Source organism: Aquarana catesbeiana, linkage group LG09 (genome assembly GCF_042186555.1).
Source record: "Aquarana catesbeiana isolate 2022-GZ linkage group LG09, ASM4218655v1, whole genome shotgun sequence".
NCBI classification, from domain to species: domain Eukaryota; kingdom Metazoa; phylum Chordata; class Amphibia; order Anura; family Ranidae; genus Aquarana; species Aquarana catesbeiana.
The window spans coordinates 25,523,268-25,538,051 of NC_133332.1; the positions used below are offsets into that span (position 1 = coordinate 25,523,268).

General features: G+C 43.3%; 1 protein-coding gene and 1 non-coding gene across 4 annotated transcripts in view; both read left to right on the forward strand.

The window, feature by feature from the left end:
- Nucleotides 1-14,784, forward strand: part of SRPX2 (sushi repeat containing protein X-linked 2) — a 115,040-nt gene that overhangs the window by 22,028 nt on the left and 78,228 nt on the right. For all 3 annotated transcript variants that reach the window (XM_073598153.1, XM_073598152.1, XM_073598154.1), the window contains exon 2: nucleotides 4,660-4,795. In XM_073598153.1, coding sequence (XP_073454254.1) covers nucleotides 4,729-4,795 — 67 coding nt within the window. In that variant the 5' untranslated portion in view covers nucleotides 4,660-4,728. The remainder of the gene's footprint in view (nucleotides 1-4,659; nucleotides 4,796-14,784) is intronic.
- TRNAE-CUC (transfer RNA glutamic acid (anticodon CUC)) lies at nucleotides 8,452-8,523 on the forward strand. Its single transcript has one exon. It is a non-coding gene; the product is annotated as a tRNA-Glu (tRNA).

The following is a 14,784-nucleotide window of genomic DNA, read 5'->3' on the forward strand; positions in this document are numbered from 1 at the left end:
TAGTTTATGTTGGAACTACAACTCAATATTAATACCATATATGTGATCCTTTTTTTATGTACTTATGTATGCTAACTGTTAAAATTCAATAAACAAATTTGCAGTTTGCGAGAAGCCATGTGGAGGACACAGCAAACATGTGGAAGAAGGTCCTCTGGTCAGATGAGACCAAAATTTAACTTTTTGGCCTAAAAGCAAAACACTATGTTTGGTGGAAAACTAACACTGCACATCACCCTGAACACACCATCCCCACCGTGAAACATGGTGGTGGCAGCATCATGTTGTGGGGATGCTTTTCTTCAGCAGGGACAGGGAAGCTGGTCAGAGTTGATAGGAAGATGGATGGAGCCAAATAAAGGGGAATCTTAGAAAAAAACCTGTTAGAGTCTGCAAAAGACTTGAGACTGGGGCGGAGGTTCACCTTCCAGCAGGACAACGACCCTAAACATACAGCCAGAGCTACAATGGAATGGTTTATATCAGTGGTCTCCAAATTGTCGCCCGAGGGCCGGATGTGGCCCTCTGCTTGCCTTTTTCTGGCCCTTGGGGCACTATTCTTTCCACTGATACAAGATGCTATTCTGCCACCTGACACCAACAATGGAGCACCATTTCTCCCACTGAAACCAAAAATGGGGGTACTATTCCGCCCTATGATACCAAGGACTGGGCACTATTCCTCCCCCTAATACCAACTGTGGCAATACTCCCACTGATGCCAGGAAAATTTCCACTCCCACTGGCCATAGTCCGGCCCTCCTAGAGTCTGAAGGACAATAAACCGGCCCTTTGTTCAGAATGTTTGGAGACCCCTGGTTTAGATCAAAGCATATTCATGTGTTAGAATGACCCAGTCAAAGTCCAGACCTAAATCCAGTTGAAAATCTGTGGCAAGACTTAAAAATTGCTGTTCACAGATGCTCTCCATCCAATTGTGACAGAGCCTTAAGCTATTTTGCAAAGAATAATGGGCAAAAATGTCCCTCTCTAGATGTGCAAAGCTAGTAGAGACATCCCCAAAAAGACTTGCAGCTGTAATTTTAGTGAAAGGTGGTTCTACAAAGTATTGACTCAGGGGGCACCATACAAATGTACCCCACACTTTTCACATATTTATTTGTAAAAAAATTGAAAACCATTTATCATTTTCCTTCCACTTTACAACTATGTGCCACTTTGTGTTGGTCTATCACATAAAATCCCAATAAAATACATTTACATTTTTGGTTGTAACATGACAAATGGTGGAAACATTTTTAAGGGGTATGAATACTTTTTCAAGGCACTGTATATGTAAGAATTACAAGGCTCCACTGTAGGATACAAAACTACTTTAAATTAAGTATTCCCATAAAACAATGTTGCATGCATTACATAAGTTTTGATAAGCTTGCTGGCAGGACGCGGTGTCCCAACCTCTTGCGCTGAGTCACAGGCCAATAGCCTTGAGTTGTTTTTTTGTTAAATAGAAACAGCTGGTAAAACATTCAAATCAAAACATATGTTTACTTTTATTTTTTTTCTTTCAATTAACCCATTCCTGCCCCTTCCCAGCAGCCTTTTAAGGCTCCATGCACACTGGAGCTCATAAACGGACGTTTTTTGGAGTTTGGGCGTTTTTAATTTAACAGCTCATAAACTCCCCTCTATGTTATCCTATGTGTCCATGCACACATGGACGTTTTTGAACTTTTATCAGCAGTGGAGTTTTTGGGCTGTTTTCTGAATGCCATAAAATCGCGTTCAGGAGTCGTTTTTTCTGACCACAAAAAAATTTTAAAAACTGACATTTTTTTATTTTATTTTATTTTTTATTATGTTTACAATTTTACGTTTAAATATTTATTTATTACAAATTTTCCTTTTTTTTTTTTTTTTACATTTTTTTAATCAATCCTCTTGGGGGGGTGGGGGGGCTTTGGTGAGGTATCAGGGGTCTAAACAGACCATTGACATCTCCCTTTTGAGACAGGGAAAAGGACTGAGGACACAGATTCCCCAGTCCCTTTCTCGGCAGCCTCAGCTGCACTGAAGATGAATGTAGAGGAGCGTCTCCTCTCCATTCATTAACTGAAGCACTGTAAACACAGTTGACGATGCTCAGTTATGAATGGACAGTCCGTGATCACGGACTGTTCATTCAGAAAAGGAAGGATCCGGTATATGACATATTTACCGGCTCCTTCCTCTGCTCTCCATCCTGAAAGATCTGGGGGGGGGGGAGCGGAGGAGGTCCACTCGCCCCCCCCCCCCCCCAACAAAAAAAGAGAAAGCATTGCAAAAAAAATATAAAATTGTAAAAAATAAAATTGTAAAAAAATAAAAAGCTACTGACACAGTCCATGCCCAATCAGTGTCACCTATCAGTGCCCATCAGTGCTGCATATTAAAAAAGTGGTATCGGTGCTACCCCACTTATAATTCCTTACATGTGTTACCTGCCTTGTAATGTTTAGTATGGGGCTGTGGGGTAATAGTTAACATAATTAACCCTGTCTGTACTGTGTTTGCAGCTCTTTATTATCAGCTGTAAACTAGACCTAAATACCGTCCTAACAAAGGGTAAAAAAAATTGCATTGTATACGAATGAGGGATAGCTCATTCTGCGTGGGGAAAACACACTGATGGTCCAGAAATCCTTAGAATCAGCCAAGACACCTTCTCCTTTTGTAATTAGAAACATTTAAAGGTAAGAAATAAAAAAAAAAATAGGTATGCTGTGTAAATGGGAACACATAATGAATATACAGTATAATGGAGTTTTTTCAAATGTCAATGCAAAAAGGTGATATGCTTTAACGTTGAGTGTTATGTCAAAGTACCAGATTCACACGTTGAATGCCCTCTCTCCAGCAGCAGATATTCATCTTTCCTTGGCTCCCCCACTGCTCCATTCACTTGCCAGAGAGAGGAAGCATTGTGTAAGCTCCACTTTAGTAAAAACTTAAGTGGGCCATTGATGGATCGAACCTTGGCCTGTTCAGCAGGGAACGGATGAGATCTGATCCTAATATATGGAAAGGCTAGTTGTACTAAAATTGATCCATCAATTGACTACAGTACAACCAGTCCGTTGGAATTTTTCATGCAATCACTGCCGGCGGCTATAGCCGCTACAAGGAAGGCTCCCCGCTAGCAGAACACAATGGCGCTGCAGGAGGGATTCCTCAATCAACACTGACTGTGTTGATGGGGGAATCAAGAGATTTTCTTTCTTCCCATTCATGGTGGACGGAAAGGAAAATTGCATAATCTATGGGCTGCTGAACACAAGGCTGAGTACTCAATCCCTGCTCCTATGTGATAGCACTGGACCAATCACTAAGCAGCAACACTGTCAAATGAGAGGAAAGCGAATAAGCCACATGTTCCTTTATACCTGGAAGTACAAGTATTTTCTTCTCTCCATTGAATTGAGTAGAACATCGGGGAGTTGGTAAAGTGAATATGTGCTGCTATGGGTGGGGACATTAAAGTGGGGTTCCACCCAAAAAAACAAAAATACCTGAAAAATTCTAAAAAAAAAAACAAAAAAACATTTGGATATTTATTTTTTTTTAACTTACCTCTAAATGCCTGTTGCTAGGTGGTCCCTCGTAGTCTGCCTCTTCCTTTGCCTGGGCTGGTGACATCACTTCCCCCTCGGCACAGGAAGGGCTCGGCTCTGCTCCCTCCCTCCTGTCAATCATCTGGGACCCATGACAGGTCCCAGGTGATTGAGCGGCCAATCACGGCGCGCGGCGCCGCTCGCGCATGCGCAGTGGGTGCCAGGCTGTGAAGCCACAGCCCGGCGCCCACAGTTGAAATGCCGGCGCTGACGAGCGGAGGGGGGGCGGACGAGCGGGGCTTCGATCCCCCGCATCGCTGGACCCAGGGACAGGAAAGTGTCCAATTAAAAGTCAGCAGCTGCAGTATTTGTAGCTGCTGACTTTTGATTTTTTTTTTTTTTTTTTTAATGGACCCCCTGGGTGGAACTCCTCTTTAAAGTATAACTAAAGGCAAAACGTTTTTTTTTAGAGTGAAGAGGGATTAGAATGATTGTCAGTTTTTATTGCTGTCTGCGCCCCTGTTAAGGAGATTCATCCTCTCTATTTGTCCTCTTTACCATTATCATTGGAAGTGAAAGTAAAAGAAAATCATAAAATTTTCTGTTGTCCCCAGAAAAGTAATAGAGGGGAAATCTTCCTATGGGGGACACTGGAGGACCCCCCAAAGGATTACCTTAATTTGCAAGGATTTCCTCACTTCCTATTTGGCTATTGGACAGGAAGTGAAGGTAAATCTCCCCAATGGGGCACAGATGGCAAAAAAGAAACTGACAAGGGTTATAGTCCTCCCTTGCGCTATCTATCCAAAATGAAAAAAAAAAAAAAAGTTTTGCCTATAGCTCTGCTTTAAAACAAACCTGTTGACTTGCCCTATATGAGCAAATGACTTTGCTGTAATGCATCTTGCCCTTAGGACGACCCCAATATGACCAATAATTCTGTAGGATGCTCTCAGCCGTCTCGTAAAACTCAGCTTGTATTTCAGGCATACGTGTATTTTTAATAGTGTTCTCTTCAGATTATCCTAGCAGAAAATGTCTCCTTTCCCTGACCGAAACAAATTATTCATTGTGCTGGTTTCAGCTGTGAAAACCATTTCCTCCGTAGGTGCCGCTGTCTGCTTGGAGGATTCGGATTCTTTCTGGAAATAAAATATCAGTGTGAAGGACGGCCACGATGGAACAGTCAATAAGGCTTCTAGCGCTCACACTCCTAAAAATGGTGGCAGCCGTGTATAACGAAGGTAAATGATTTTCCTTTTAACTTTCCACGGTTTCAATATTTTATTGATTTTGAATCCATTTGCAGTTTTCACACATTAAAACATTCCTTCCACCAATTTGAATTCTGGAACAAGACAGAGGAAACTTGCTTTTATATATTTTTTTTTTTTAAGGAAAGGATACCTTAAAAATAAATATGGAATGTTTTGTCAGATACTTCAAGTGACAGAGGATAGATTCCACTTAAGGGTTAGGTTTAGGGCAGGGTTAAATGTTAAGGTTTTGGGTTAGGTTAAGGTTTAAGTTAATGGGTTGGTTTAAGTTCATGGGTTGATGTCAAGGGATTAGGTTTATGAGTTGGATTGAGGTTGAGGGTATGGGTTTATCAGTTGAGTTGAGGTTGAGGTATAAGTTTATTGGATGGGTTGAAGTTAAAGGGTTACGTTTATGGGGTGGGTTGATGTCAAGGGATTAGGTTTATGATTTGAATTGAGGTTGAGGGTATAGGTTTATCAGTTGAGTTGAGGTTGAGGTATAAGTTTATTGGATGGGTTGAAGTTAAAGGGTTACGTTTATGGGGTGGGTTGATGTTAAGGGATTAGGTTTATGAGTTGGATTGAGGTTGAGGGTCAGGGCTTTTTTTCAGGGGGAACTTGGTGGAACTCAGTTCCACTACCTCTGGCTCAGACCCTTTGGTGCCTGCTCACCACAATCGCTTGGAATCACAGAAATCTGGTTTCTGTGTTTACAAGTGACAGCTCTGCACTCTATATGTAATGCAATCCTGATATTTAATGCCTCTTTAAGACCCTCCTAAAGTTTTCGTGAAATTTGACTGCATACACCCACTATTTGATGTGATTTGGAGGGTGTGTGTAGGAGGAGGGGTTTTGTGGGGCCGTGGTTAAGTTCCAGCACCTATTGTTTGAGAAAAAAAGCCCTGTTGAGGGTAGGTTCATCAGTTGAGTTGAGGTATAAGTTTATTGGATAAGTTGAAGTTAAAGGGTTACGTTTATGGGGTGGGTTGATGCTAAGGGATTAGGTTTATGAGTTGTATTGAGGTTGAGGGTATAGATTTATCAGTTGAGTTGAGGTTGAGGTATAAGTTTATTGGATGGGTTGAAGTTAAAGGGTTAGGTTTATGGGATGGGTTGATGCCAAGGGATTAGGTTTATGAGTTGGATTGAGGTTGAGGGTATAGGTTTATCAGTTGAGTTGAGGTTGAGGTATAAGTTTATTGGATAAGTTGAATTTAAAGGGTTACGTTTATGGGGTGGGTTGATGTTAAGGGATTAGGTTTATGAGTTGGATTGAGGTTGAGGGTATAGATTTGTTGAGTTGAGGTTGAGGTATAAGTTTATTGGATGGGTTGAAGTTAAAGGGTTACGTTTATGGGATGGGTTGATGCCAAGGGATTAGGTTTATGAGTTGGATTGAGGTTGAGGGTATAGGTTTATCAGTTGAGTTGAGGTTGAGGTATAAGTTTATTGGTGGGTTGAAGTTAAAGGGTTACGTTTATGGGATGGGTTGATGCCAAGGGATTAGGTTTATGAGTTGGATTGAGGTTGAGGGTATAGGTTTATCAGTTGAGTTGAGGTTGAGGTATAAGTTTATTGGATGGGTTGAAGTTAAAGGGTTACGTTTATGGGGTGGGTTGATGTTAAGAGATTAGGTTTATGAGTTGGATTGAGTTTGAGGGTATAGGCTTATCAGTTGAGTTGAGGTTGAGGTATAAGTTTATTGGATGGATTGAAGTTAAAGGGTTACGTTTATGGGGTGGGTTGATGTTAAGGGATTAGGTTTATGAGTTGGATTGAGGTTGAGGGTATAGGTTCATCAGTTGAGTTGAGGTTGAGGTATAAGTTTATTGGATGGGTTGAAGTTAAAGGGTTACGTTTATGGGGTGGGTTGATGTTAAGGGATTAGGTTTATAAATTGGATTGAGTTTATGGGGTGGATTGAAGTTAAGTGGTGATATGATATGTCTGTTTATGGGTTGGACTGAGGTGTTCTGTCAGATCAGCAAACCTGTGGTATCAGTATGCTTGCCGCTGCTTTTAAAATTCAACATGAAAACACTCTGACGAATTTCAAAACACTGGATTACACTATATAAGCTCAGTTAACCACTTCAGCCCCCCCTTCAGGCCATTTTTTGCGATATAGCACTGCATTGTTTTAACTGACAATTGCGCGGTTGTGCGACACTGTACCCAAACAGTAATAGATAGATTCATACATGGCCGCTGTAGCTACCCCCTATTCAGGCGTCCGGTCCCTTTTTGCAAGCCGGATGCCTGAATTACAGCAGCGGAGGTGTTTTTTTGAAGCACCTGATTAGAGCCATAGGCTCTAATAGGCTTCAAAAAAGGTGGACTTGGAGCGCAGAGCATGGGGCTTTGAGCCTACCCAGGTGTGTTAGAAAAGCGAATACATATTTGCTTTTCTAACACTGAACCGCCTCTCAGCCAATCAGGAGGCGCGGGCCTAATACCCGTCACCTGATTGGCTGAAGGCACAGGCGCTCTGATTGGATGCCTAGCAGGAAGGAAGAAGAGACAAACGGAGGACACAGGAGCCACCGCCTGACCCTCTGCTCATCCCACCATCCCACAGCTGCTCATCCCACATCTCACCAAGATGGGGTAAGTTCTAGGCAATCAGCGAGCGGGCGGGCGGGGGGTCACAGTGGCTGCATTTGATGGGGCACAGTGGCGAAATTTGATGGGCACAGTGGCTGCATTTGATGGGGCACAGTGGCTGCATTTGATGGGGCACAGTGGCTGCATTTGATGGGGCACAGTGGCTGCATTTGATGGGCACAGTGGCGGCATTTGATGGGCACAGTGGCAGAATTTGATGGGCACAGTGGCTGCATTTGATCAGGCACAGTGGCGGCGTTTGATGGGCACAGTGGCGGCATTTGATGGGCACAGTGGCTGCATTTGAAGGGTTTTTTTTCAGTATTTTTTTGAATTTTTTAGTTTGTTTGCGCCCCCCCAAAAAAATTTGAGCACCAGCTCCCACTGTCTCAGGACCCACCCCCTGTTCAGCTGGGAGGAGAAGCATCGGCCCCGGCAGCAGCAGTCTCTCCTAGAGCCCTACCTTGGATTGATTCAGCAGTGCCCCGCCACCTCTCACCCTCCTTCCTGCACCTCTCATCCTCCTTCCCGCACCTAGCCACCTGTCCGGGATTATACCGGACAACATTATTCAGACCTGGCTGTGGCTCGCCAAGTAACCATAATAGCCACTCACAAATCTGTTGCCGTCCGAGAGCTCCAGGCTGCTGTCTGGGGGAAGATTTGGCATCACTCAGGGGGCAGGGCGATGATGTCAGAAAGAACAATTTGGCCACACCCACTGCGGCACTCTATGCGCACCGCATTACCACTCTCCTTGGGGTGTACAAGGCCACTAAAGTGTTTGGGTTTGGCTTAAAGAAAAGGTGGCAACCCCTACCCAAAACCTCTCTCTCTGTATAAGGTAAGGAGGTCATGAATCGTGTGGGAGGTGGGGCAATAGTGCGAGTGAGGGGGCCAGGTTTGTTTGCTGCCCCCCCCCCACCAAAAAAAAAACGTTTTGACCACCAGCCACCACTGTCAATATAAAAAGTCTAAACGTGAATATCCTGAAAAAACACTTAGTGTCACGGTATTGATCATGCTTTCAGCCTTCCCTGGTGGTCTAGTGGTTAGGATTCGGCGCTCTCACCGCCGCGGCCCGGGTTCGATTCCCGGTCAGGGAAAAAGTGCTTTTTATTTTTCGTCTATTCCCTCATACATACATGTAGACTTTTACAATCCGATACATTTCACATTTACATGTTGCCCTTATCGATGAAAGTAACAATGTAGACGTACACGGAGCAGAACTACTTCCTAACACATTTTTCCATTGCTGTAAGCGTCAGTGCTGATCTCAAAGCTCGGTCACATGGCTCCCCAGCAGGGGGTATGGCTCTACACCTCTGTATACATGACTGCGAGCGCGTCCACACGTCTAATCCTAGGCTCTGTGTGACATTTCCTGTATATTCTCTTACTACTGGCACCCTGCGGAGATATTAGCTAATGCTTGAGTAAATTTCCAGGCACTGCCCGGCCAAACAATAGGCGCCCTTTAACCACTTTGCCTCTCACGCCTGTTCACCCCTTATGGACCAGAGCAATTTTTACAATTCTGCTATGAACCTGTTTATTCAGCAATAACTTTGTCATTATGTAACAAAGTAATACATATATTCTTTTTTTAACCACTTCAGCCTCAGAACATTCAAACCCCCCCCCCCCCTTCATGACCAGGCCATTTTTTGCGATACGGCATCGCGGCGCTTTAACCACTTAAGCCCCGGACCATTTGGCTGGCCAAAGACCAGAGCACTTTTTTGCGATTCGGCACTGCGTCGCTTTAACTGACAATTGCGCGGATCCACTAGTAATGGCGGTGATCAGCGATTTTTATCGTGACTGCGACATTATGGAGGACAGATCGGACAATTTTGACACATTTTTGGGACCACTGACATTAATACAGCGATCTATGCTAAAAAATTGCATTGATTACTGTAAAAATGTCACTAGCACTGAAGCGGTTAACCTCTAGGTGGCGCTGTAGGGGTTAAGTGTGTCCTGGGGAGTGTTTCTGCGACGTTATGGCGGACAGATCGGACACTCTTGGTGCTATTTTGGGACCATCATTCACAATTACATAGCGATCAGTGCGATTAAAAATGCATTGATTACTGTGTAAATGTGACTGGCAGGGAAGGGGTTAACCAGGAGGGGGCGCTGTAGGGGTGAAGTGTGTCCTAGGGAGTGATTCTAACTGTGTGGGGGGACAATGGTCAATGGTGCGGTCGTGCGACGCTATACCCAAATAAAATTGATGTCATTTTTTTTGCCGACAAATGGACCTTTCTTTTGGTGGTATTTGATCACCTCTGGTATTTGATTTTCATGTCGCGTGTACAGGCCATTAGCGACACTTTTTGGGGACCAGTGACACCAATACAGTGATCAGTGCTAAAAAAAAAAAGCACTGTCACTGGACTAAAGACACTGGCAGGGAAGGGGTTAACATCAGGGGCAATCAAAGGGTTAAATGTGTTCCCTGGGAGTGCTTGCTAACTGTGGGGGGGGGTGCTTTGATTCGGGGAAGACAGAGATTCATGTCCCTGCATAGCAGAAACACAAGATCTCCATCTTCCCCACTGACAGAAGGGCAATCTGCCTTGTTTACATAGGCAGTCCGCCCTTCTGCCTCTCTCTGAAACGATCACCGGGTGTCGGCGAATGTCGGGTCTGCCTTACACGCTGATTGGCTCCTGCTGTGTCCAATCACAGCGGGTCGGTCAGACCAAGTGCACAAAATCACGTACAGGTACGTGATTTCATGCAGGAGGGCCGGCCCTGCCGCAGTATATGTGCGTGGGGCGGTCCATAAGCGGTTAAAGGGTAACTCCACTTTCCTGGGGGGGGGGAATAGCAAATAAAGGAAAAATAATATAGCATATACAGTTTGGACACACTTCGTATTGTTGTTGAATGTCATTAAAAATTACCTTTCCTTTTCAATCTGCAGCGGCTGTAATTTTCAGAAGATGCAATATGGCAACCTGGAGGTATTCTGTGCACAGAGTGTGTACAGAACGCCCCCCAGAAACATTTCCTGCTTGTGTGATTGGCTCGCTGATTTTCCCATAAGTCTACACTAAGATACAAGTCAGATTTCAGGCATCCCCTGGAACAGAAATGTCATTTTTGGTGAGATACTCCCAATAGGAACACGTCTAAAGGGATGCAGGCCCAGCAGATTTCCTCATTAGAGGCCTGCAGGTGCCCATCATTGCCGCCTATCAGTGCTGAAATCAGTGCCCATCAGTGCCGCCTATCAGTGACAATCAGTGCCACCTATCAGTGCTGCCTATCAGTGCCCATCAGTGCTGCCAATTAGTGCCCATCAACGTTGCCAATTAGTGCTGCCAATCAGTGCAGCCTATTAGTGCCCATTAATGCTGCCAATCAGTGCCACCTATCAGTGCCAATCAGTGCTACAAATCAGTGCCCATCTTTGCTGCCAATTAGTGGCAATCATTGCTGCCTAACAGTGCCACCAATCAGTGCCTATCAGTGCCCATGAGTGCTGCCAATCAGTGCTTACAATCTGTACTGCCTATCAGTGGACATCAGTGCCAATCAGTGCCCATCAGTGCTGCCAATCATTGCCACCTATCAGTGTCAATCGGGGGCAACTATTAGTGCCCATCATTGCTGCCAATCAGTACCACCTATCATTGGCAAACAGTGCCACCTATCATTGCTGCCAATCAGTGCTGCTAATCAGTGCCCATCAGTGGGGCACTGATTAGCTGGGGAGATGAACTCCGCAGCTGGGCACATTATGCTTAGGGGGGGGCACAACTGAAATCCATTGTTGTTTGTGAATGCCACATGCTGATCTTTAGTATAATAGGTAATCACCACACTACTATTTACAATAAACTACTGGAGGTAAAATAAAAAAAGCATCAGTAAAAGGCTCTGCTAAGCACTGTTATGTGTTCCCACACCACAAAAAAAAAAAAAAGTGAAGCGCTAACTTACTAATCAATAACTTAACAATAATGGTGGAATCCTCTAATGTATGGGAGATCCCAATAAACTTCAATATTACCACAATTCCGGTCTCTGTGATATGCAACTACACATTAAACTGAAGACAAGACATAACAAATGAAACTGAGCAGGGATGGTGGAAACCCCTCTACATATAATTGCAATACAAACTAACTTCACACCATTATAGCACTTTGGAATTTACATTTTTTTAGATTGTTACACTTAATTTTATATGTTTTAGTTACTACTATAATGTGAATTGCTGCACTTGAAGTTAATTTTCCACCACCCTTGCTAAGTCCATGTCTTTATGGACCTTGCTTTGTACACTGGTGCGCAGTCATGATGGAACAGGAAGGGTCCATCCCCAAACTCTTCCCACAAAGCTGGGATCATGAAATTGTCCAAAATGTCTTGGTATGCTGACGCCTTAAGAGTTCCCTTCACTGGAACTAAAGGGCCAAACCCAACCCCTACCATAATCACCCCTCCACCAAATGATTTGGACCAGTGCACCAAGCAAGGTCCACTCCATAAAGACATAGATGAGCGAGTTTGGGATGGAGGAACTTGACTGGCCTCAACCCAATAGAACACCTTTGGGATGAATTATAGTGGAGACTGTGATCCAGGCCTTCTCGCCCAACATCAGTGCCATGACTTTACAAATACGCTTCTGGAAGAATGGTCAAACATTCCCATAGACACGCTCCTAAACCTTGTGGACAGCCTTCCCAGAAGAGTTGAAGCTGTTATAGCTACAAAGGGTGGGCCAACTCTATATTGAACCCTAAAGACTAAGAATGGGATACCATTAAAGTTCATGTGCGTGTAAAGGTAGGTGTCCCAATACTTTTGACAATATAATGTGTGTGTATGTGTGTTTGAGCTTTGAGGTGCACCAAGGCTTAGGGCCTCACGCCTATGGGTATGTCCCAAAATCATCAAAAGCACTCTAACAAGGATTTGGTATCCTTGTCCTCGTAGTGAGGAGCTATGAAGGAGTTAAGACTGTTGGTTAGGTCATCTGCTCAGTTGTTTGAATTGTTCTCCTATGTGTCATCCAGCCTTGGGGCCCTTTTCATGAAACATGTTTTTAAAGTGTTATTCAAGAGCTGAACATTCTTGTCAGTCCCCATAGTATGGGAGTTTTTGGTTTTATTGAATGACAGCCAGCTGCACAAGACAAATGTGTTTTTTTTTTTTTCCTTGTTACTTAATGATGGTGATATTAATATAATAATATTTCTACAGTGCATTTCTCCCTTGGGAGAAGTGATAATCAAATTAGTGTTGTGATCTTTGAAGAGTTTTGTCAGGTTCTGCCATAAGCCTTGGCGAATAGATGTGTCTTGGGCCTAGACATGTACATGACGAAAAAGTTTGTATTGTTTCGTTTTGATTCGTCAATCTAGTTATTTTGTTTAGTTAAATTCGGTTGATTCGTTCAATTCGTTTTCGGAATTCGTATTCAAAATTTTCTTCGAATTCACCGATTCTTTTAGTTTAGAAACTACATTTTCAAATCGGTTGATACGAAAATGTTATATTATTTTTGATTCGAATGCAGCAAAGTGAACAAACAAAAGAAAAATCTTCACTCAGATGAATACAATGACTCTTTAAATCACCTTTGGCTTAACAAAAACAGCATTATTTCGAAACGGTACTCTAAAAACACACCGTCTTTGATCTCAGCAATATGTGTAGTGAGAATTCAACTGGAGTTCAACGCAAAATCTGATTCGAATTTCAGTCCGAATTTCCGAAATTTGGACGAATTTCGTTACGTTATTCTGAGCATTCGGTAAAATTCTTTTAAATTGTATTTGGATATATCCGAATCTCTGAATAACAAAAAATTTGTCCGAATATTAATTTGTAAGGAAACGAACCGCACATGTTTACTTGGGCCTGCTTTTAAAAACATCCAAAGAGGGTGCTTTCTCGACATAGAATCTAGAACAGTGCATCTCAACTCCTGTCCTCAGGACCCACTAACAGGCCAGATTTTAAGTATTACCTTGGGGAGATCCAGACTAGCATACTACAATCACTGAGCAACAAATGATATCACCTGTGACATACTTCAGTTATCTTGCAAACCTGGCCTGTTAGTGGGTCCTGAGTACAGGAGTTGAGAACTACTGATCTAGGGAGTATGCTTTCCAGACAATGGATCGAGGAGAGGGTGCGTTCCAAACAATGGATCCAGAGAGCATGCTTCTCGGACAACTAGTTGCAATCTTGAAACGCCCAATACGAGGACAATATGCGACCGGTCTAAACTATGTGGCATGTTCACCAATGCCAGGAGCATGGCGGACAAGATGGGTGAACTAGAGATACTGTTGTACGAGGAGGATTTGGATTTTGTGGGAATTTCAGAGACCTGGTTCAACAGCTCTCATGATTGGCTGGCAAACATTCAAAGGTATACCCTTTACCGCAAGGAAAGAGAGGGTAAAAAAGGGGGAGGGGTATGCCTATATATCAAGAATAATGTACAAGCGAATGTGAGAGATGACATCACTGAGGGAGCTAGAGAGGAGGTGGAATCCTTATGGGTAGAGCTCCAAAGGGATGAAGCTAAGGGGAAAATAATACTGGGAGTATGCTATAGGCCCCCTAACCTGAGGGAATTTCAAAAGAGCCAACTTCCCTAAACTACAAACCTTGCTAAAAGGCATAAATTGGGATAAAATATTAGGAACAAAGAATACGGAGGAGAGATGGGTTTGCTTTAAGAGCATATTAAATAAGGGCATTAGCCAATGTATCCCATTGGGTAATAAATTTAAAAGAGCGAACAAACATCCTGGATGGCTTAACTCCAATGTAAAAATGCATATCAAAGCAAAGGAGAAGGCCTTCAAAAAATACAAGGTTGAGGGATCATCCTCAGCATTCAGACTTTATAAAGAATGCCATAAGAAATGTAAGGGTGCAATTAGGACTGCTAAGATCATGAAAGACACATAGCGGAGGAGAGCAAAAAAAATCCCAAGAAATTCTTTAAGTATGTAAACAGTAAAAAAGGTAGGACAGACCATATTGGCCCCATAAAGAATGAGGAAGGACATCTGGTTACAAAGGATGGGGAGATGGCGAAGGTATTGAATTTATTCTTCTCCTCAGTCTTCACGAGTGAATCGGGGGGCTTCAGTAACCAAAACTGCAGTGTTTATCCTCATGACACAACACAGGAAGCACCTCCATGGTTAACAGAGGACAGAATTAAAATTAGACTTGAGAAACTTAACATTAATAAATCACCGGGACCAGATGGCTTGCATCCGAGGGTACTTAGGGAACTCAGTCAAGTGATTGCCAGACCGTTGTTCCTAATTTTTACAGACAGTCTATTGACTGGAATGGTACCAGCTGAT